Here is a 24,212-nt window from a genome sequence, read left to right as displayed (position 1 = left end):
TAAGGACCAAAATAATATTTTTACCTAAATTTTATACTAAAAATCAATAGGTATTTTTCAATTAAAAAAATCAATTGGTATTTTTTTGTAAGTGAAAAATAAATTGGTCTCTTAACATAATAATAAGTAGCAATTATCATGAAACATAAATAATATATCTCAAATTATTATAAAAAAAGATAATTATAAAAAATATTCATTAAAAAATGCAAGATCTTTAATAATTACTTCCCTTTATATATATATATATATATAAAAGCTAATAATTACTAGTATTAATTGACCAATCTATATATATGTGGGGGTCAAAAGCAACCACTCTGGGAATAATGATAACAAAAATGACTTACACAATTAATTTATAAAAAGAATGGCAAATATTCCACAACGGGAGATCTAAATAGCAAATTGAAAGATGAGAAGGACCAAAAAGGCTTTTATAGATACAAAAACAGGATTCTCAAATTACAAGAGATAGGATTAAAGACTAAAAACTCTTAGACATATTTCTCTATTATAGCTCTCTATCTCTCTTGTTCTTCTCTAAGCTTTCTTACTTGATTTTTCTAAATCTTCTCTCCTGTTGCACCTCTCCTCTTTTTATAGGTATTTTTCTCTTCCTTCTCTCCATAGTTGACCTGTTTCTAGTTGGATTTGGGGGATACTTGTTCCATCACCCCTTTGTTTTGTCACTTTTTCATCGTGAAATAGGACTTGTGGGGGTGTTTCTCCTGTTCAGGCCAGTCAATCGGTATTTAATATGGTAGAGATTAGGTAGAAATACCTCATTAATGCGGAGGTGACTGCTCCAGTGGTCCTTATCTCTTCATGGTGTTTCCCGGGGTGAGTTTGATAGAGGGTGTCACCTCGGTCCAGAGAGTGTCACCTCGGTCTAGAGGGGAAATGGGCATCCGTGATTCTTGTAGTATTTGCTACAAGAAAGGTTCTGCTCATTACCTCGGCGATGGACCTTGGTAGCAGAAGTTAGGCCAGATCTCCACAGGATTTGTCCCAAGGAGTTGTCTTTTATTCCCCAGACCACTTTATTTACACCCATGCCTTTGGGCCAGGTCCATCTTTTAAGAAATGATTGGGCCTTTGGCTCTCGGCCCAGGCTCATATTCTACCCCACACAATCTATATATATATATATAATAATAGGTAAAGCAGAGAGAAAATTTAATTAAGTTTCAAATTGGAATTTAATTAGTCTAATTTTGCGCCATGTGTCTCATCTAATCTAAATTTTATAATTTTATGCTAAGTGAGTTAATTTAGTGTAAAAATCGAATTTCAATTAGAGTTTAATTTTGCGCCACGTGTCCCATCTTATCTAAATTTTTAAATTTTTGTACCAAATTAGTTAATTTCGTATAGAAAACAATGAGTCCAATATAATAAACCACAAAAAACATAATCATATAACTAAAAACAAATCAAATTTATAAGTCATCTATATATATATATATTAATAGGTAAAGCTTGGAGAAAATTGAATTAGAATTTGAAATTATAATCCAATTTTGCACCATGTGTCTAAATTTATGTGGAAATTACACCATAATTATCCACTTAAGCTTGTGCCATGTGTCTACTTAAATTTTTTAATTTTTGTGTCAAGTGAGTTAATGAGTGAAAAATACTAAGAATCTAATATTAAAAAACTATAAATTTTTTTTTAAAAAAATCACATATACTCAATAAAAATCACCACATGTTTTTCAATAAATAAATAAAATAAAAATCACCACATAACAAAAATCATCACACGTTCTATCTTATTAAAAATTAGTAAAAAAATTATTATAAGTAGTATTAAATTTAGATAATAATTTTAATATGTGACTAATTGCATTTACTTTTAAAAAAATTGACTAATTATCTATACTTTATGATAAAAATTGTGTTTAATTTTAAATGTATCTATATGTATGCATGAATGCATGTGTTACATGCTTAAAAAAAAATTTTGACTAATTATTTATATTTTTATAATAAAAATTTTGTTTAATTTTAAATGCATCCATGCGCTTGTATGGAGTTACATGATAGTATATATTAATAGCCAAGATTTAGAGAAAATCCAATTAGATTCTTAATTTTGCGCCACGTGTCAAAGTTAATATTTTATTTTGTATCAAGTGAATTATTAAATGTAAAAATCGAAGAGTTCAAATTCAATTAGATTCTAAATTGGATTTCAATTGGAATCCAATTTTTCGCCACATGTCTATTTAAAATTTTAATTTTTGTGGCAAGTGAATTATTGGGTGCATAAACTAAAGAGTCTAAAACCAATTAAATACTAAATCATATATATATATATATATAATGAAAAAACATTACATATTTTAGAAATGTATGGTTTAAAAAATGTGATTATTGTGATTATTTTTAATTGTATCCATACATATACACGGAGCTATACACTAGTAAAAGAGTAAAGACCATGTTTTCAAACTTCAAACTTTTATATACACACACATAATCTTTAACTAATAATAAATAAAGAAAAAGATAAAAACAAAAATTTTACCTTTTAAATTGGTGAATTGTCATTTTCATTCTTTTTTTAAGTTTTATTTTAATAAGTTTTAAGTTTTTTAGTTTTACCATCTTTGTCCATAAATAATCTATTTGTTGTCAACGGTAATCATCCATCGATCACATTGACAACTTGCCATTAAATCCTCTAAAACAACATAGTTTTTGCAAATAGTTTTAAGAAATTCTCTCTCAACTCTCTCATTTCTTTTTCTCTCAAAAAAAAAAAACTCTCATTTCTTTTATTCATAATGAATATGGTTGCGCTTTCTTTTTCCTTTTTCTCAATTTTTGTTGAGAGAGAGAGAGAGAGAGAGAGAGAGAGAGAGATACAATTGTTAAAGTGACTGTACAAAGAAGAGTTTCAAAATAATTCACAATGTTTAATTATGAGTAGATTGATTTTCTCTTGGAGAAAAATCAATTGCTGATCTTGAGTAACGGTAGGAGAGCCAAATTTGACGCTAAGTAATGGTGGAAAATGTTTTCCTCCAAACTAGTTTAGAGAGAAACCCTCCAAACTCATCCTATATCTTTAATTGGATATGAATTTTAAAAATCTAATTGTTAGATAGCATGTTCTTATTATATTTTCCATATTTGCAAAATTTCAAGAAGATCAAATATCAATAGCTATGAAATCAATGACATGTTTAAATTTCCAAGTTTTTGTGTTAGAAAATTATGCATAAAAATAAGTTTATTGATTAAATAGTAAATAACATTGGATTCAAATGAAATTTGACATGTGTATTAAGAACAAAAAAAAAAAAAACATATCCGACAATTAGATTTTCAAAATTAACATCAAATAAAAAGATATAGAAAAAGTTTGAAAGACTTTTTTCCAACCTAATTTGAAAAGAAACCTTATTAGTATTGGTAGAGGATTTGTGTAATTTGTCTAGGAATGATTGATTCCTAAATTTGTTGCTATGTTATTCTTTCCTTTTGTATATTGCTGAAATCCATATCACCAACTATAATTAACCAATCAATTAATCCCAAACTAAACAAAGTATTTGTATCACTCCAATATAGAGTTCAAATCTTCACTCTCACTTTTCCTGCTCTACTTTATATTCCACCAATAAAAACCTACAACAGTTTTCACTGTTTAAACACTGAAACACGGCAATGGCATCTCTCTCCTCATGATAGGAGTTTTCTCTCTCACTTAGGGTGAGTTTTCCCTCCACTACTGTTCCAGAAGTGGTTTTTTCTTTTTCGTTTTCCTTACTACTACTTTCAGTTTTCATGGATCACGAGGTTATTGAATGTTTATAGCAAGTTAAATTAACATCCGAGGAGGGTCGAGTTATACAAGTCCATCCTACCCAAAGGGAAAAGATTCTGGAAGGATGTTGAGAAGGAGGGCAAGACATCGGTTTGATCTTTTCTGGAAAAGATTCTGGAATATGGGTTCAAGTATGGGGACTTCCATTTGATCTTTTCTCTAAAGAAGTAGGGCAAGACATTGGTTTGGAATTGGGACGGGTCGTTGAAGTTGATTGCAAAGGTTTAAATTTTGACCAAGCCAGGTTCCTTCGAATTCGAGTCGAAATCCCATTAGACAAGCCTCTTCGTCGTGGTAGTCAAATTATGAGCCCCGAGGGATATATAGTATGGGTGGCGTTCAAATATGAAAGGTTGGTTAGTTTCTACTTTCAATGTGGATTGATTGGGCATGAAGTTAAGTCTTGTGATAAACCGAGAAATAAGGAAACGCAAGCCTTCCAATATGGGGAATGGCTGAAGGCTGGGTATCGGCGAGCAGAGGAAGGCCAGTGAAACAGGAAGCAAGACAAACCTATGGAAGCAGTGACAAAGGCGAAAACTGCTTCAGCGGTTACACTTACTGAACCAACACATGTTTCGGGAATCAATATTAGCAATCCTGAAAATCATGGCCTTGTGATGGACATCTCAACGAATCATTGAGAAGGGGCAAGTTAATAGGAATAGCAGTTCTCTTCCTAATAAAGAGGAAGTGCAAATTTCTGATAAGGTAAAGGCATTGGTGATCAAGGAAAATACTACGAATACTACAATTGTGCTTCATCCCAAATTTATTAGAGATAATTTATTCAATGTGCCTATTCTTAACTCCACCCAAAACTCAAACTCAAAGGCAGTTGGTAATGTGACGCAAGCAAATGAGTCTTTTCATAGGAAACACGTATCTAGGAGCAACCATAAAATAGCAATGTGGAAAAGAGTTGATCGAAAAGTTGATTTTGTTACAAAAGAAGTAGGGGGCATTTCGGGAACTTTGGGAAAGAAGAGGGAATACCCAGTTCAACATAAAACAGGGGTAAGAGTGGAGACGGAGAAAAACAAGAGACCAAAAACATAGGATGTGAACACCAATCTATTTACAACAATGGAGGATGATACCTAGCCCTGCCGAGAGCAATGATTATCCTAAGTTGGAACTGCCGTGGGCTTGGGAACCCATGGGCAGTGGAGGTCCTCTCTTACTTAGTGAGAGAAAAAGCTTTCAAAGTTTTGTTTCTGATGGACACAAAACGAACCATTGATGAAATGAAATGGATTCAGAATGAGTTACATTTTGATGCTATGTTGGCTGTTCCTTGTTTGGGTAGGAAGGGTGGCTTAGCAATGTTATGGAAAGAGGAAGTGGATTGGAATATCCAAACTTACAATCAGAACCACATTGATGCTCTCATTCTTACTAAACAAACCATGTCTTGGAGGATTACTGGCTTTTATGGGAAACCACAATAACATTTGAGGCATGAAACTTGGGATTTACTCAAACATTTGAGCACATGGACTTCAACTCTATGGTTGTGTATAGGAGACTACAATGAGATCTTGTCTACTAAGGAAAAGAATGGGCGGCTACCTAAACCAATGCATCTCATGCAAGATTTTAGAAGTACTTTATTGCATTGTGGATCGATTGATTGGGTTACACTGGAAATATTTTTACATGGGAAAATGGTTGTGAGGGAGATGATTATGTGCAGGATCGACTTGATAGAGCTTGTGCAATGTTGGCATGGAGGGAACTATTTCCTTACAGTAGAGTATCACATTTTCCTGTGTCTTACTCTGATCATGTGCCTCTTATTTTGAATACATAGGTGGAACAACATCATGTTAGGCCTACAAGAATACCTAGACGGTTTGAGGAAAAGTGGGAAACCCACCCTAATTGTGAAGCTATAATACAACATGCATGGACCAATGTGATACCAACGGGCAGCCCAATATTTATTCTTTTTGAAAAAGTCCAACAATGCAGGATGGCACTAGTGGATTGGAGTAGGGTCACATTTGGTGCTTCATCACATCAGCTTATAGCCAAACATCAGGTTCTACACGACTTGTACACTTCAAATGTGGCCGACAACTATCATGAAATTAGAAGAGTTAAAGATGAGATCAATACAATTTTGTATCAAGATGAACTACATTGGAGGCAACAATCTAGATCCATTTGGCTGCAAGTAGGTGATAAAAATACCAAATTCTTCCATCAAAGAGCCAGTCAATGAAAAAGGAAGAATCATATCAATGGAATTTTTGATAATAGAGGAAATTGGTGTGAGAATGAGGACGATATTGCAAGGGTGGCAGTAGATTATTTCCAAGGGTTGTTTACTTCGGCACATCCATCTTATAATGAAAGAGTCTTGGAAGCAGTGGATCATGTGGTCACTCCGGAAATGAATCACCATCTTATCCAACCATACATAGCAGAAGAGGTTAAAAGAGCTTTATTTCATATGCACCCATCTAAATCACCTGGCCTGAATGGTATGTCTCCCTTCTTCTTTCAAAAATACTAGCATGTCGTAGGTGGGGATGTTACAAATGCTGTCTTGTCTATTTTACATTCTGGCCATTTTCTAAGAAAAATGAATTACACACATATTGTCCTCATTCCAAAAAAGAATGAACCATAATATATGTCTGATTTTCGTCCAATCAGTTTAGAAAATGTGATATCCAGAATTGTTTCAAAGGTTTTAGCAAACAGGTTGAAATAGGGATGGCAATTTTTCCTCGCCCCGCTTAACCCGCCCCTCCCCGCTTCGCCCTGCGTGGGTTTTCCCCGCCTCGCAAAGGTGGTGGGGTGGGGATGGGGCAAGATTTTAGCCCTGCACCACGGGGCAGGGATGGGTTTAGACTTTTTGAACCCACCCTGCCCCGCCCGTTCCTGTCCCCGCCCCACCCCGCGTTGCTAAGGGTTATAATTGTAAATTTTTTATATCCTAAAACCCTACTATTTAAACAAACATATCAATATTAGCTTATTTTATTCTACCTAATGTGATTCCCTGCCTTTACTTTGTTATGTGTTACACTATGAGAATTTTTTATTTTATTTTATTTTTTTATGATTGTCTTGTTAAACACTTGGATATATTATTTAATTTTTTCTAAAAATTGATTTGATTTGATGGGATAAATTTAGTTGTAATTTCAAGTATATTTTTATCAATAAAATAGGTTTCATTAAAAAACGTTTGCTAATTGTAGGACAAATTAACAAAAAGTAGAGTTTTACGGGGTGGGGCAGGGCTTCGTAGGGCCCTAAGGGGCAAGGATGGGGTGAGAAAGTTTTTCCCGTCATGCGAAGCGGGGCGGGGACGAAGACCCCATCCTTCGCCCCCCCCCCCCCCCCCCCCCCCCCCCCCCCCCCNTGTTCATTAGCCAAAAAAAAAAAAAACAGGATATAGCTAGTCCCCTGGAACATGAACAGTAGCTTATTTTGTGGGTTTGCTCTCTAAAGTAGAGAGCATCTTGTGTTTAGCTAGTCCATAAAATACAACTGGCCGGAAAACCCGCATTTTCAAGACATGCACATGTCCATCAAGCTATTTCACATTAATATAATAACAAATCAGCTCATACAAAATTGTAACTTGATATTTGTTCATTAAATTAATGAAAAGTAAAAACCAGTAACAAAAGTACAAAACCTTCATAGTTTATTATTTTTAACAGTATTTCACATGAAAGACCTCTGTTTTTCTACTGTCTTTCTGGTGAGCGTGTCATGTGTGCATTTAGGACAAATTGCTCCGAGTATCGTGTGAGGTGTTTTCTAAAATCACTGGCCGGCTACAAAAAACGGAGAGAAAAAGAAAGGAAATTTTTTTTTTTTTTGTGTGTGTGTGTGTGTGAAAGAAAAGAAAGAATATTGGCCATGCATATTTTCAAACAAACATTGTTTTAGTTCTTCAATGTACTCGAGAAGAAAATGCCACGCATATTTTCAAACAAACATTGTTTTAGTTCTTCAATGTACTCGAGAAGAAAATGCCATGCGCATTGTTAGCATGGAAACTAGTCCCGATCATCTTGTCTAAACATAATATGTATTGTTTATTTGAGCAACTAGATCGAGATAATTTCCACCTTCTCCCTGCATATGCACGAGGGTATCTTTTCTTTTATCTTTTTTTAAGATGAATGCATGTGACTGTGAGTATCAAGGTACAAAATATTATGTCAGAAAAATTAGTTTTGTTTCTATAACCAATGAAAATTTTTATGCTAAACGAATTGAAGGGTTTTGTTTCTTCCTTGCTCATGTATGAAAAATTAGTTTTTTTTTTTTTTTTTGGTCAGAATAAGTTAGAAAAAAAAAAATACTAGTATTAGTATGGAAATTTTAATTACATAAAATTTTTATTTTTTTTGTAGGTCATCAAGAGAAGATCCTATCTAGGATTTTGATTGTGACAACCTTGGCCTTACGGCATTCCTCCCTTTTAAAGTTAAAAATTATTAAGCATGGTGAATCTGGGGCATGTTGTTTATTTTGCAATCAATCTTTGACAAGGCTCTGGGAATACCAATATAGTGAGTGTTGCAGGTCCCAACCCCCAATTATATACTCATATACCTTCGTGAGGTTAACCTCAATTGCACAACTTGGGATCAAATAGGTTTTATAGTAGTTCTTTACAAATTCTTGAGCCAGGAATGTGTTTTCCCCATTCTCCTTTTCTGAACAGAGAATTACAACATGCTATTGTACACATTGTGATGGCAAAACAGTGGCAAACAAAGACCCTCAATAATCATGGGGTTTCATTCCATAAAATAGAACCGGTAAACCCATTTCCAATTCACCGACACGTCTAATATATAATCATTAGCTACTCTTAGAATGTAGGTGATCATGATAGAGATATTCTAAGCCAAAAACACAAATCATCTTGAAAATTATTACGTGATGTTTTTCCATTAAATTATTAAAGACTAGTGACAAAACTTTAATAGTTTATTATCTATAACAATATTTTAATTTAAAGACTTCTCTTTTTCTACTTTGGGCGGCTATAAAAAAAGGAGAGAAAAGAGAAAATGACCAAGGCAACTTTTTCTTTTATTTATTTTTTAAAAATGTTTCTTTCCGTTGGCGTTTAGTTAAGTAGACAATATCATAGGAATGTACATAAGAATATGCCATGCTTAATTTTAAACAAACATAGTTAGCTGCCTAGTGGAAAGATTCAACTACTCCGTTTATCTTTGTCTTAAGAATATGTATTGTTAATTTAGAGGAGGCAGGAAAAATATATATTATCTCAACAGAATATAAACCAAAACCACGTTGTATCACTCAATTGTAGGTACATGCAGTATATGAGTTTAATCTTTTATTATTATTAACCAAGAATCTTAACCTACGTATTTTTAAACAAACATTGTTTCGTGGACAAGGCAGCGCATTGTTAAAAAGAAATACAATCAAATTGGCATGGAATTAAAGCCAACAAAAACTAACATGAAAAATCAGAATTTAACAGGTGAGAAATAATTAATCTTGATAAGAATAAAAGTATCAGTAGCTTGCTATACAACGTTTGGGAAACCATTCTTGCCCAAACCCAACCCTTACACACCCATACTAATTCCAACGAAAAGATTTGTTCTTTGTATAAATGAAATTTGTAATTTAGCTTAATTTTTGTTTATTATTGCTAATGCTAACTTACTAGATTCATAAAATACTATCCGCAAACCCATTTTCAAGAAATGCTTATGTCCATCAAGGTATTTCACATTAATAGAAACAAATCAGCTTATACAAAATCGTAACTTGAAATTTCTTTAGTAAATTATTTAAAACCCTTAAATTAATGAAAACCAGTAACAAAACCTTAACAATATTTTACTCCAAAGACCTCTCTTTTTCTACGTCTTTTGTGGGTCTTTTGTGAGTGTGTGTATGTAGGACAACCTGCTCCGAGTATTGTGTGACGGGTTTTTTAAAATCGCAAAAAAACATAGAGAAAAGAAAGAATATTGGCCAAGCTTCCCTTTCCTTTTTTTTATTTTTTATTTTCAATGTTTCAATCAGTTCTTCAATGTAGTCAAGAAGAAAATGCCATGCATATTTTTAAACAAACATTGTTTAGTGGACAGGATTTGTGGGCATTGAAACTAGTCCCGATTATCTTTGTCTAAACATTAATAATTTGTATTGTTTATTTGAGCAACTAGATCTCGATTTCCACCTTCAATTCTCTCTGCTTATGCATGCATGTAAGTATCTTTTTTTTTTTTTTTTTTTTTTTTTTTTTTTTTTTTTTTTTTTTTTTTTTTTTTTTTTTTTTTTTTTTTTTTTTTTTTTTTCTTCCAAACANAACCTGTCCATTAGGTATGTGCTTAATTATTTATCCTATTCATCTAAGAAACTCTTTTGCTATTATTTTTTGATGAGTGATATTTCAGTTGATCTCATATGCAATTGAGGCATAGGTAAAACCTAGTGTTATCTTTGTTTAACTTCTCATTTGTGGTAGTTGTAGCGCATCTTTCATCTGTTATCACTTATCATACGCCAAAATATATTGTAGACTAATGTTTTTGAAAGAGAGGTTATGTTTGATATGGAAGAAGAGTGCATATATGGCACTTATATGTTAGGCTTACGATCCTTCACTTTTGTCTCTATATTTGTTCAAACATGTACCTATGCTTAGGCCTGTTATGGCTCTCTACACTCTTGTCTGATGGTGAGCACTATGTGGTTTTTTTGGTTCATCTAATATGTACTATTTTAGGTTAATTAAAAACCTTTGATCTCTCTCTCTCTCTCTCTCTCTCTCTCTCTCTCTCTCTCTCTCTCTCTCTCTCTTAGTGTGTGTGCATGCCTGTAGGAGACCATCAAATTTATGTTATCAAGTAAGCACTATCGTTTGTTCATAATTTCAAGATCAACTTTCTTTTGATGCTCTAATGTACTCCGGTTTGCGATCAACTTGAGATTTAGTCTTTGGTTAGTAATTTTAACTCTCATATAGTTATTTCCTATTACTGTAGGTAATTTTAACTGTATAGAAAAACTTACACTGAAATATGTTAGAGTTGCTACTATGGATTTTGAGTTTAAAACAACATCCAAAGAAATATAACATGATTGGTGAACATTCTGTTCTTTATGAAGCTACATAAATATGGCTGGATGCTATAAATGACTAGAGGTTCCTCGCAATGCACTCAACTGCAAGATATGCACATCATATTGCAAACGTGTAAGTATAAAATACATATGTTTAATCTACTGATGATCATGGAATGCATTCATTTCTTTCTTCTTGGTTGGCTAGGTAATTAAGACATGAGTGATGTGTATTAGAGATCTCTCCATCTTGTTCCCTAGTGGGGAGATAGTAGCACTTCAATTGAGCTACAGAATGCATTCATTGCATGATATTTTTTTTTTTCCTTCTCATTTGCCATTTTCTCTATTTGTAAATTCTTGAATAGTAGTTATAGATATTATATTTGTTACAAATTTTGCTGAGAGTGATTATTTGGAGGTCTGAGATGAGAGTGATTTCCATGTGCAGTGGTTCCAAAAGCCTTCCCAAATAGGTTTTATTATGGGTGGTGAATTTGAGAAACAAGAGGGTTTGGAACATCATTTCAATTTTGCTTGAAGACCTTTGATGATTTAATCAGTTTCAAAAATTCTATGGAAGAAGAGGGTTATGATGTTGGTGAGGCAAGCATGTGGCATAGGAGAATTGGATCAAAGATGGGATTTGAAGAGTGGACAGCCCTCATGACTACAATCATGTTTGGGAGAAAGGCTTGAAGTTGAAACCAGCCGTGTCAATGTTAACAAGGCTTGGTTTAATTGGGCCATGACACTTACTTATGCCACCGCTTGGGTATTTTCTATTTTAGCTGAGGCTATGAAACTCTTGCTTGATGCTTCTGTACTTCATTTTGTCATGTTGCAAAGTATTGACTATGTACACCATTTTCATTTTATCCAGGCTATTTCTTTGCTTTAAAGTAATTGAATTTAAGTAATATTGTGTAATAGAACATGTATATATTTGGACTAGATGTTGTATTCTATAGTCATGCATTTGGGGTCTGAATTGTACCATGAGTGTGGAAAATGGGAACCTCTATTTAATTTCCTTCTCTATTTCATTTCAGCTATAAGTTTGCACTGAAAAGAATAAATACATAAAAGGTTACTTTTTTCAATATTATACCCTATGGCCAATGCAACTTCAATGAGAGAATAACTTTTTAGCATGAGAGAATTTATATAATCTATATAATATCTAAAAACTGAAATGTAGCATTTATTATTACTATGCTCTTATTGAGCCACATTAGTGTAGTTTAGTCCACTTCGGTCCATTCTGGTAAACTTCAAAGACTAATAATGTAATTTCGCCTTTATGTTTTATTGACAATTATGGCAAAAGTTTTATAACGTCTATTCAACAGAAACTTTCCTTTGATAAAGGGATATGAAAAGTGAGTCTCACAATGAGAAACAAGAAAAGCTTATAATTTTTTATTAACAATTATGGCAAAAGTTCTATCACGTCTGTTGAGCAGAAACTTCACTTTGATAGAGAAATATGACAAGTCAATTAAGGAATAGATGAGAAAATGTGAAGCTTGTATCCAGTGCACTCGACACAATAAGATTTGGACACATGTTTAGTTTTGGACACATGACCAAATTGTATCATATCCAGTACACAAGTCGTATCTGATGAAAAAAACTAATGTAGCTAACAATAGTATCAACATATTATTTGTATACCCATAAGTTGCCACATAGACTGCCGTGCGTTTATAATTTATTTATTTATTTCAAAAGTAAAATGAAAACCTCACTAAGCTAAAATTAGAATCTCATTATGGCCTCTGCCTAAGAGAGGTCATACCATTTGAGTCAGACTTGTTGATCCGTCAATTAGTCTTTAACTTGAAGTCCAGAGTAAAGATCCATGCTAAAAGGAAATGGACAAAATTTGGCTACAAACTTAATTGTAACCAATGACTACAACTTTCACCCAAAAACAAAAAAAAAAATTAACATGACTACTGTAATGGCATGAAATGATCCACGACCCAAAAGATCTAGACAATGGCCCAACAAGCTTACAAAAATAAATTTGTTAGAGAGTGGATTAATATTTAATGTTTAACAAGTCAAATGTGAATCACAATGGGTTAGTTTAGTATAGGAATGACAGGGAAGAACAAGTTGAAAAGAAAAGCGCTCCTTGGTCAAATCCGAGGATGGTATGTTCTTATATATATCTCTGAGACTTATACAAGTGTTCAAGTTCTTGATTACAAAGTTCTTCCTTCCATTTTTTTTTTTTTCAATTCCCTTCTTGTAAAGGAATCCTTCCCTTTTTATACTCCTTTCCCTTCTCCCATCTCAGCCTTTCACTTGTTGATCAAACAACTAGTCTTCTTGATATTTGTCCCATCAAAACCTTCTTGAAGTCCTTATGTGTAGCTGTAAGGCTAAAAGTCACTGCTTAGGTATTACCTTCGCATTAATGCGGTCAATTGGTTAGATGCAGAGCATTCAATGTGGTGGTAGCAACTTTCTTCTCAGATATTTCTCAATTCTTTGTTGACTCACTTCTCTAAAGCTTATCCTCCCAAGCATGGTTGCCTACTACCAAGTACTTGTTGGGTTGTCGAACATCAGACTTCCATTTTGTTTTCCGAGGAAGTTTGGCTCCCTGGACAACATCACCTACTTGTTGTTATAGCCCTCCTCCTCGGCCCAGTAACCCACATGCCCTTATTAATACTTGATTGTCCTAGGGCTCTTTGGCATCCTCGGGCTTGGCCCACTGCCCAAAGCACGCACACACACAAAGAGAGAGAGAGAGAGAGAGAGAGAGAGAGAGAGAGAGAGAGAGAGAGAGAGAGATCAAAGGTTTTTAATTAACCTAAAATAGTACATATTAGATGAACCAAAAAAACCACATAGTGCTCACCATCAGACAAGAGTGTAGAGAGCCATAACAGGCCTAAGCATAGGTACATGTTTGAACAAATATAGAGACAAAAGTGAAGGATCGTAAGCCTAACATATAAGTGCCATATATGCACTCTTCTTCCATATCAAACATAACCTCTCTTTCAAAAACATTAGTCTACAATATATTTTGGCGTATGATAAGTGATAACAGATGAAAGATGCGCTACAACTACCACAAATGAGAAGTTAAACAAAGATAACACTAGGTTTTACCTATGCCTCAATTGCATATGAGATCAACTGAAATATCACTCATCAAAAAATAATAGCAAAAGAGTTTCTTAGATGAATAGGATAAATAATTAAGCACATACCTAATGGACAGGTTCTTCCCTTCCAAACTCCTGGATGTGAGCAATTTTTTGCACTTGTCCCCTGTTTCCTACTGGCACCCTTTTAAATGTTTTCTTTGTGCTTGTTTCTGCATATTCAAATTGCAAATAAATTGTCCAAAACATCAGCAACAAAATTAGGGGGGGAGGGGGAACTAAAGTGGATGGTATGGCCATTTATGTAAAAGCAAGATATGGATAATTAAGAATTTTATAAGATTCTTGTAATTAGTATCTAGTTGAAACTCCAAAAAGAGCTTTGATTCTGAGGCAATCTTGTCCCTTGTCTCTCTCTCTCTCTCTCTCTCTCTTTTTTTCCTCCTTACTATCTTGTTTGCATTATTCTGCAGATTTTTTAACCATACATAGATATTCCTTAAGCCTAATCTCAACCTTGAAATCCTAATACCCAATCATTAATGCACTAAGATGCCTAATACCCCAGATCATTGGAAAAGATCCGCTAATTTCTATTGCTACACCTAACCAAGAAGAAACAAAGTTTAGAACATTAGGGACAACAGAAAAGGAGATACCATTGTATGACACCTAATTCTAAAGGACAATGCAACCTCCATTTTGCCATTGTTAGTATACCCTCCATAATTCAACTCATTTTCTTATACCTGTATGAACAATACCAAGCAAAGACTGTAAGCTATAAAACCTTAGTTTCCAAATATAGACAAAATAATTCATTGTTTTTCTTAACATGGCAACTCCAATAAACCAAGAAAAAATTTGAGACTTTCAGAATCAAACCATATAACCCACTCTTTTGAATATATATCACTTATTTTAATTTGTAATTAAAAAAAAAAATGAAAGGCTTGCTGTAATTATCAATTCCTAACCATTCCCTTAAATCATCTTCATTAAAAAGATTTGTCCATTTCTTATAGATGAATTGCATAATATGCATCTAAAATAAATTCCTAATTAATGCATCTTCTAGACTCACATACATGGCAAGAAAGTAAAAATGAGGGCGGTTGCATTTTAAGACATCACAAGCTTAGAAAATACAAATTTTAACAGAGAAAGAATAAAAAAGGAAAATTCTATAAACTAAATAATGATATGCAAATCTGCACAACTCTTACCCTTTCTTATGATATAGTCAGAGAACCCTAACTACCTATGAAGCATTTCGATAAATGTTTGGTGATAAGATATGCATCAAGTGATTGTCAGCTCACCTATATCATGAAGATGTAAAAATTAGCATACTGAAGTTGTCAAAAGTGATTTTCAACCAACCTAGTAAATCTTGTAGCAAGAGCTTGTTTGCTAAGCCTGAACTCCACTTCATTGTCAATGGCAGCTCTCGTTGATGCTAGCAACTGCATTTCTATATGAAATACCAGACTTAGCCAAATACTGCTCAGCCTTTATCTTCCACACTTACAATATGGTAAAAAAGATAAAGCATTTGTCCTAGCATTATGTTTTTATTAATTATACTATTAGCAAAGAACAAATAACCAAAGAGAGGAAAGGGAACAAGAAAGAATTCATGTGATATTATTATATAAAGGGATCATGATTCACGAACCAAAAATATTGCTGTTACTCAAGCTGTTCAAGGGATGATTTGGGTTTGTTCCACCCATAGAGCCAACCAACACAATATGCTTCACTCTCACAACCTTGGCTGACATATAAATCATATGACTCAGAAAAAAGAAAAAAACTGCAGTAAATAGATTTTTTTTTTTTTTTTTTTTTTGAGAAATAGGACCAAGTCCATTGATATTATTTAAGAAACTGAACAATCTGCTGAAACAAACAAGTCTACATCAGGTGAAACATACTCCATCCAAACTATCAAAGGGAAAGAAAGTCTTGCTCTTTGGGCTAAAGCATGCGCAACTGTATTGCCTTGCCTAACAATATGAGAGAAAGAAAAACTCCTAAGGGAGGTTACATGAATTAAAGCGTCTCTAACTTATAAATGACCAAAGGATAAGGAAAGCATGTCACCATTTTGAAGCACCTTTGTTCCAATTTCTGAGTCACCTTCAAAGTGGCATTGTTAAAGGCCAATTTCCGTCTCAAAGAGTACTGCTCGTCTAGCTGCAACCATCTCCAAGTAGTAAACAAAATTTGACTAAGTGAAAAGGAGGAAAGCAATACTCCACTAGCGTCTATTTGGTTTTTCTATCCAATCCAATCAACTTATGAAGCAAAAATATGCCATGAACAATAGAACGAATAACAAAAAACAAAAACATATTGCCATCCAAAGATCAGCAAATGTACTAATAACCTGTTTAGGATATGCTCCATCTTCAAAATAGAACCTAGGGCTTCGACCTTTGCTTGGATCAAAGTCAGGTTTCATCTTCAGCACAACAGTGCTTATGAGAATTACAAGAGCATTAATACCATAGATTGTAGGAACTATACTGCCAGCATCCCTTATAGCAATCTATTTATGCACTTAAATCAATAAACCAGCTAAGTAAATCATCATATGTGATAAGTGATAACAAATGGAATATGCACAACAACTACTACAAATGAGAAGTTAAACAAAGATAACACTAGGTTTTACCTATGACTCAATTGCATAGGAGATCAACTGAAATGTCGCTCATCAGAAAAAAATAGCAAAAGAGTTTCTTAGATGAATAGGATAAATAATTAAGCACATACCTAATGGACAGGTTCTTCCCTTCCAAACTCCAGGATGTGGAGCAATTTTTTGCATTTGTCCCCTGTTTCCTGCTGGCACCCTTTCAAATGTTTTCTTTATGCTTGTTTTTGCATATTCAAATTGCAAATAAATTGTCCAAAACTTTAGCAACAAAAATAGGGGGGAAAAGAATACTGAAGTAGATGGTATGGCCATCTATGTAAGCAAGATATGGATAATTAAGAATTTTATAAGATTCTTGTAATTAGTATCTAGTTGAAACTCCAAAAAAAGCTTTTGATTCTGAGGCAATCTTGTCACTTGTCTCTTCTTCTTCTTCATTTTTTTTTCCTTCCTCACTATCTTGTTTGCATTATTCTGCAGATTTTTTAACCATATCTAGATATTCCTTAAGCCTAATCTCAACCTTGAAATCCTAATACCCAATCATTAATGCACTAAGATGCCTGATACTCCAAATCATTGGAAAAGATCCGCTAATTTATATTGCTACACCTAACCAACAAGAAACAAAGTTTAGAATACTAGGGACAACAGAAAAGGAGATACCATTGTATGACACCTAATTCTAAAGGACAATGCAACCTTCATTTTGCCCTTGTTAGTATACCCTCCATAATTCAACTCATTTTCTTATACCCGTATGAACAATACCAAGCAAAGATTGTAAGCTATAAAACCTTAGTTTCCAAATATAGACACAATAATTCATTGTTTTTCTTAACAAGGCAACTCCAATAAACCAAGAAAAAATTTGAGACTTTCAATATCAAACCATATAACCCACTCTTTTGAATATATATCGCTTATTTTAATTTTTAGTTAAAAAAAAAATGAAAGGCTTGTTGTAATCATCAATTCCCAACCATTCCCTTAAATCATCTTCATTAAAAAGATTTGTCCATTTCTTATAGATGAATTGCATAATATGCATCTAAAATAATTCCCAATTAATGCAACTTCTAGACTCACATACATGGCAAGAAAGTAAAAATGAGTGTGGTTGCATTTTAAGACATCACAAGCATAGAAAATACAAATCTTAACAGAGAGAATAAAAAAAAGGAAAATTCTATAAACTAAATAATGATCTGTAAATTTGCACAGCTCTTACCCTTTCTTATGATATAGTCAAAGAACCCTAACTGCCTATGAAGCATTTCGATAAATGTTTGGTGATAAGATATGCATCAAGTGATTGTCAACTCACCTATATCATGAAGCCTTAAAAAATTAGCATACTGAAGGTGTCAAAAGTGATTGTCAACCAACCAAGTAAATCTTGTAGCAAGAGCATGTTTGCTAAGCCTAAACTCCACTTCATTGTCAACAACAGTTCTCTTTGATGTTGGCAACTGCATTTCTATATGAAATACCAGAGTTAGCCAAATACTGCTCAGCCTTTATCTTCCACAGCTACAATATGGTAAAAAAGATAAAGCATTTGGCCTAGCATTATGTTTTTATTAATTATACTATTAGCAAAGAACAAATAACCAAAGAAAGGAAATGGAACAAGAAAGAATTCATGAGATATTAATATATAAAGGGATCATGATTCACGAACCAAAAATATTGTTGTTACTCAAGCTGTTCAAGGGACGATTTGGGTTTGTTCCACCCATAGAGCCAACCAACACAATTTGCTTCACTCTCGCAACCTTGGCTGACATATAAATCATATGACTCAGAAAAAAGAAAAAAAAACTGTAGTAAACAGATTTTTTTTTTTTTAAGAAACAGGACCAAGTCCCCTGATATTATTTAAGAAACTAAACAATCTGCTAAAACAAACAAGTCTATATTAGATGGAACATACTCCATCCAAACTATCATAGGAAAAGAAAGCTTTGCTCTCTGGGCTAAAGCATGCGCAACCGTATTGCCTTGCCTAACAATATGAGAGAAAGAAAAACTCTTAAGGGAGGTTACATGAATTAAAGTGTCTCTAACTAAATGACCAAAGGATGAGGAAAGCATGTCACCATTTTGTAGCACCTTTATTCCAATTTCTGAGTCACCTTCAAAGTGTTGTTGAAGGCCAATTTCCGTCGCAAAGAGTACTGCCTGTCTAGCTGCAACCATCTCCAAGCAGTAAACAAGATTTGACTAAGTGAAAAGGAGGAAAGCAATACTCCACCAGCGTCTATTTGGTTTTTCTGTCCAATCCAATCAACTTATGAAGCAAAAATATTCCATGAATAGTAGGACAAATAACAAAAAACAAAAACACATCGCCATCCAAAGATCAGCAAATGTATTAATGACCTGTTTAGGATATGCTCCGTCTTCGAAATAGAACCGAGGGCTTCAACCTTTTCTTGGATCAAAGTCAAGTTTCATCTTCAGCACAGTGCTAATGAGAATTACAAGAGCATCAATACCTTGGATTGTAGGAACTATGCATCCCTTCTAGCAATCTGTTTATGCACTTAAATCAATAGACCAGCTAAGTAAATCATCATATGTGAAGAAATTGTATCTAGAATGACCATTTTTATAAAAAAGAAAAAGAAGGTAATTAGCACTTAATTATTGAAAACTGCAGAGTCCAAAAGTGTTGAACAAGAACCAATTATGAGTAATGAATGAAGGTAGATGCTCAAAGCTCTCATCCGCTTGTTTTAGTTTTTCCGTAGAGAATTAGTAGTTTGAAGTTTATACTGGATCAGACCACCAGCAGACTCCATATATATATGATGAAGGCCTTCTGATGATTCTCTACTTCCCCAAGATAGAGGTTGGGTTAGTTGAAGACTTGTTAATCTGTTTATGCTTTATATACTTGCTAAAGTCACAGATTATGCATGTATATAGTCTGAAGTCTAGAAGTGTAATCATGATACATGAGAGAAATTGAAATTACAAACATTTCTCATTCAAGGAGAAGAAAGAAGAGCAGAATAACAATCGAATTCGAGTTTGTACAAGAATTGAGACTAATAATTAAACTTATACCGTTAAAAATTGATAACGAACCAGATACATCTGCTCCCAACATTTGTTCAGGATATGAGTAATTCAGTAATTCATATTGTGCTTCCAAAATTTCTGTGTATGGAATTGCAAATAAATTTCCCAAAACATTAGTATTAAAAAAAAAAAAAAAAATGAAAAAAGACATTAAATTACATACCAAAAATTCCCAAGCAAATTATCAAAATCTAATGAATGGGACGTGAGCAATCTTATACCAATCCTCGCCATTTTCCTCTTTGCATCTTTGCTCTAATTGGGGACAATCGAGAATTCTCAGCATCTGTAAAGAGGTTAGGCGACGCATTCCTTCGGGTAGTGATGTCAGATTGGGGCTGTCCTCAATTAAAATCATTCGAAGTGATGTGAGGTTACCGATCCATTCCGGTAAAGTCAAGAAACTGGGACATTCGTAAACCTTGAGCGTTTGGAGAGTGGTAACGTGTTGAAGATACGCCGGGAGAGATTCCAGTTTTGAAATTCCTGTGAAAACCAAAGTCTGGAGGCACGTAGATGTAGGGAGATGACATTCTGTGTCGTCACTGAACTGATCAACCAACTCGCAGCGTGCAATTGTCAAACTCTTAAGGGAGGGGAGATATTGCAAAATTCGAGATAGAGATGTTAGCCTGGGGCACTCCCTAATGTCCAATCTCTCAAGAGAAATCAAATTTTGCAGCAGCAACTCTGGCAGAGACTCTATGTCCTGGATGTTTTCCAAAGTCAACCTGTTCAACCAGTGCAATCCGCAGAGAGGAGAGGAGGAGGAGGAGGAGGAGGATGGTAATAAAGAAGCCTCTACCGTATTCATAGTCATCGCCATTGTCTGTTGCGATGGCTTCCAGCTGGCATTTGTCAAATAAAGCTGATAAAGATTTGGAAACAGCGGCATACAAGACAGTTTATTGCAATCCCGTATATGCAATACTAAAAGACAAGGAAAGTAAGGTAGTGATATCTGTTGCTGATATTAATGACTTGATGATGTTGATGTTGTTGCCACATCACCGTTATCAACGATATCCCTCCTCCACCACTCCTTTAGATTAGGACAGCACTCGAGAAAGAGTACAAGTAGGGATGGGAAGATTTTTGTTGATGATGATCCCAATGAAGCAATGGTATCTTGGTCTGATATGTACTCCAGACCATCCATATTCCGAACATATAGTTCTTTGAGAGATGGGAGTTGGCACAAAGGTGGCAAATGTTGACACTTCTTACAACTCTCTACATCTAATTTAACTAGATTTGTTAGCGATGAAAGCCAACTTGAAAATCTTACACCCCTGTATCCCTCCAATCTCAAAAGTTTTAGACTTTGGTGTGGTTGGAGACCATCTAACAAACTTTCATCATCATGATGAGCTTCTATGCCATCATCGTCCGGATTCCATGCTAATTCCAACTCACTGAGATGCTGCTTCTCCTTCAAATTTGCAGCCTTACTCTTCGAGGTAGCATCTATCACCCATGCCAAATTTTTAATCTCTATTCTTCCTCTCAATTCATTTAGCTTGTTCAATTCATCTAATTCACCGTAATGCTTGGAGGAGCCTACAAGGTCCTTACGCACAACAAAGAAGCTTAATGTTTGAAGACAAGTCAATTGTCCTAATCCACATGGCACATGAGTCAAATTCTTACAACCATTTATGTGAAGGTGCTTGAGCTTGACCAACTTTTGAATGTCTTTTGGCAATTCCCTGAGCTCTTGACAATGAATAAGCTTTAATGTTTGCAAATTTACTAGTCTAGTAATAGATCTAGGGAGAAGTTCAATAGAATTATAGGAAAGGTCAAGGTACCTCAAGTGCATCATTTTACCTACAAATTTTGGCACAGTTTCCATTTGTAAGCCATGTAGGTCGAATACACGCAAGTATTTAAAAGTCAAAATAAGTGTTTTAAGAGTTGATTCTTCCATTCTTCCGTCAATGATGGCAAAATGTAACAAAATAGACATACTGTTAAATTTTGCCTCATCAAAACTAGTCAAATAAGGATTACTTGTCAAAATAAATGTGCGTATCTTGTTTGCTTTAACCAACAAGGTTAAATTCTCCTTAAAGAATGAAGAATGGTAAGATGGAAATGATAGATGACGAACTTTTTCATCGACATTTTTGGCATTAGAATCAACTAGTGTACACTCAATCCTTGAGATTGATTGTGCAAGATCATGGATTAAATCATGCATTTTAAAGTACATATTGCTACCTTGATCTTCTACTGCTTCTTGGAAGAAAGACCTCCAATGTAGATCCATGAAATACTCATCAGCAACATCCTCTAATTGTAGATTTTCTTCTGATGATTGGATAAATCCTTGTGCTATCCATAGTTGTATCAATGTAAACTTATCAATCAAATAATTTTTGGGAAATAATGAACAATATGCAAAACAACACTTTAAATGTGATGGAAGATGATTGTAACTCAATTTTAAAACAGGTATAATACCATCTCTTAGCGGAGTTACATTTGTGAGTTCATTATTCTTAATATATAACCATTTAGCTTCGGTTTTTTTGGAGTATAATACTCTTCCTATTATCTTTATAACAAGAGGCACTCCATGACATTTTTCTACAATGTCCCATCCAATTGCTTCAAGGTTAGGATTGTCAAACTCTTGCTTTTTTCCCAGTGTCATTTGCTTAAATAATGACCAAGATTGACTCTTTGATAGGCCTTCTAAAACATATGGTAAGACTGTGCTGGTAATCTCTGCAACTAACTTGGTCCGTGTCGTTATCAGTACCTTACTTCCCTTTGAACCATCCAACAAAAGCATTCTCAAACTACACCATCTTTCTTTATCCTCATTCCACACATCATCCATCACAAGTAAGTACTTCTTTTGGTTAAGAATTTTGCGAAGCTCATTTTGCAATTGATCCATTTCAAGGTTTTGAGGTTTTTGTTTAGTTGCGGATGCAATTATCTTTTCAACAATGGCTTTTTCGTCAAAAACATCAGAAACACACACCCACATCTTTAACTCAAAATAAGCCGTGACCTCCTCATCGTTGTATACATATTGAACAAGTGTGGTTTTCCCTAGCCCTCCCACTCCCACTATGGATATGAACGAAACATTCTCTTCCATATCAAAATCTAACAATAGATCTATAATGGCCTTCTTATCATCCTCTCTCCCAATAACTTCTTCTTCACGTACAAATGAGTGAGTTTGGTCCCTCCCCCTAGTCACAACCCATGTCTCTAAAGGACGATCTACCAACTTCAACTGGAAATTTTTCCTATCATTTGCTATATCATCAAGCCTCTTTCTCATATCCTTTATTTTGCTAGCCATATTAAAACCAAAAACAAGTTGGTTTGAACTTGAAAAGAAAATTCTTACCTTCTTTGGCATTTTATCACTGTCCATCACTCTTTTCCGCAATAGATGAGTGGAGAACTCGCTCAACAAGTCATCAGCATCAAAAACTGCATCTCTGAGCTTCAAGAGCCAGTCCTTGACTTGGTGGTTCTCGACCTGCTGCTCCTCTGCATCATGAAGTACAGCATGAATAGTGGAAACAGTGTGATTCATTTTTTCGAACTCAGCTTTGACACCACATATCGATTCACACTGTTGGATAGTGCACGATCCAATCTGTTGGATAGTGAAGGATCCCAACTGTTTAAAGATTGACTGCACAACGCCATAGAGGATTGCATGGACCATTTCTTCTTGTTGGATGAAAGAAAAAGCTGAAAGACAGACAAGAAAGCTGAAAGCAAGGATGAAATGTGGGAAAACGAAGATTAAAGTTGCTGTGAAAAAATATTTGCCTTCACTAGTTTTGTAAATGGCACCACTGCTCAGTAATGGTTTTTGATTTTGCGTGCAAAAGGCGAATAAAGATTGCCCCACTAGTGTCTACTCCATAATGGTTCTGCGTAAGAAAAAAGAGCAATCTTTCTTTTCTTTTTTATTTTAGGTTTTCTTTAAAAAGTAAATATATAAAGAGTTTTTTTTTTTTTTTTTTGTTGGGGGTGGGGGTTAAAAGGAGATAATACCTAGCTAACTAAATAGCCACAGAGACCAAAGAAGCGGCTACAAGCCTACAATAATACAAACCATTCAAATTTGAAGGGCATAAATGTACTTTTGTTTCTTACCTTTTAACTTTATTTTTATTTTTGTTCATAACTTTTTATTTTACCACTTTTAGTCTTTAAAATGAAAAAAACATTATATTTTAGTCCTTACCGTTATCTTACTAACAGAAATATCCTATGTGGTAGACGGAGCGTACTATTGGCACACTAAATGCTAACGTGACCAATAAAATAATATTTAAAAATGCCACATCAGTATAAAATAATATTTTAAAAAGACACATTAGCATCCATGTCAACCTTTGATTTTTAA

General features: G+C 34.2%; 1 protein-coding gene and 1 long non-coding RNA gene across 29 annotated transcripts; one reads left to right on the top strand and one right to left on the bottom strand.

Moving 5' to 3' along the window:
- Window positions 1-10,211: 10,211 nt before the first annotated feature.
- LOC136068468 (uncharacterized) lies at window positions 10,212-11,969 on the top strand. 2 transcript variants are annotated; one of them, XR_010629832.1, is made up of 3 exons: window positions 10,212-10,813; window positions 10,982-11,069; window positions 11,388-11,969. It is a non-coding gene; the product is annotated as an uncharacterized LOC136068468 (long non-coding RNA). The 2 variants fall into 2 exon arrangements; XR_010629824.1 differs by lacking the exon at window positions 10,212-10,813 and having other exon boundaries at window positions 10,821-11,069.
- A 2,182-nt stretch (window positions 11,970-14,151) lies between these two features.
- Window positions 14,152-23,757, bottom strand: LOC111992305 (uncharacterized protein At5g02240). Of its 27 annotated transcripts, none has more exons than XR_010628477.1 (13): window positions 19,986-20,798; window positions 19,808-19,900; window positions 19,118-19,269; window positions 18,835-19,008; window positions 18,669-18,740; window positions 18,417-18,515; window positions 16,460-18,212; window positions 16,174-16,266; window positions 16,005-16,076; window positions 15,746-15,839; window positions 15,451-15,541; window positions 14,727-14,816; window positions 14,152-14,279 (listed from the first exon to the last, which is right to left on the bottom strand). XR_010628477.1 is itself a non-coding variant. In XM_065772011.1 (13 exons), the coding sequence occupies exons 8-13, from the start codon at window positions 16,532-16,534 to the stop codon at window positions 14,255-14,257; spliced, it is 450 nt and encodes a 149-aa protein (XP_065628083.1). In that variant the 5' UTR covers window positions 16,849-18,212; window positions 18,417-18,515; window positions 18,669-18,740; window positions 18,835-19,008; window positions 19,118-19,269; window positions 19,808-19,900; window positions 19,986-20,798; the 3' UTR covers window positions 14,153-14,254. The 27 variants fall into 27 exon arrangements, 6 of the variants coding, with proteins under 6 accessions (XP_065628083.1, XP_065628059.1, XP_065628032.1 ...); XM_065772011.1 differs by lacking the exon at window positions 14,727-14,816 and having other exon boundaries at window positions 14,153-14,279; window positions 16,460-16,534; window positions 16,849-18,212; XM_065771987.1 differs by lacking the exons at window positions 14,727-14,816; window positions 19,986-20,798 and adding an exon at window positions 23,196-23,757 and having other exon boundaries at window positions 14,153-14,279.
- Window positions 23,758-24,212: the final 455 nt, after the last annotated feature.

The sequence above is a fragment of the Quercus suber genome, unplaced genomic scaffold (assembly GCF_002906115.3).
Source record: "Quercus suber isolate HL8 unplaced genomic scaffold, Cork oak 2.0 scaffold_1, whole genome shotgun sequence".
In the NCBI taxonomy this organism is placed as follows: domain Eukaryota; kingdom Viridiplantae; phylum Streptophyta; class Magnoliopsida; order Fagales; family Fagaceae; genus Quercus; species Quercus suber.
The sequence above is the reverse complement of the archived record's forward strand: the minus strand, read 5'-3'. Positions and strand labels throughout refer to the sequence as shown.

Coding starts and splice junctions, on each gene's coding strand:
- LOC111992305 (XM_065771987.1), bottom strand. CDS start 16,534: ATGAAACCTGACTTTGATCCAAGCAAAGGTCGAAGCCCTAGGTTCTAT. Junction 16,267..16,459: donor ATGGAGCATATCCTAAACAG/GTTATTAGTACA, acceptor AGATGGTTGCAG/CTAGACGAGCAGTACTCTTT. Junction 16,077..16,173: donor AACAAAGGTGCTTCAAAATG/GTGACATGCTTT, acceptor TCATATTGTTAG/GCAAGGCAATACAGTTGCGC.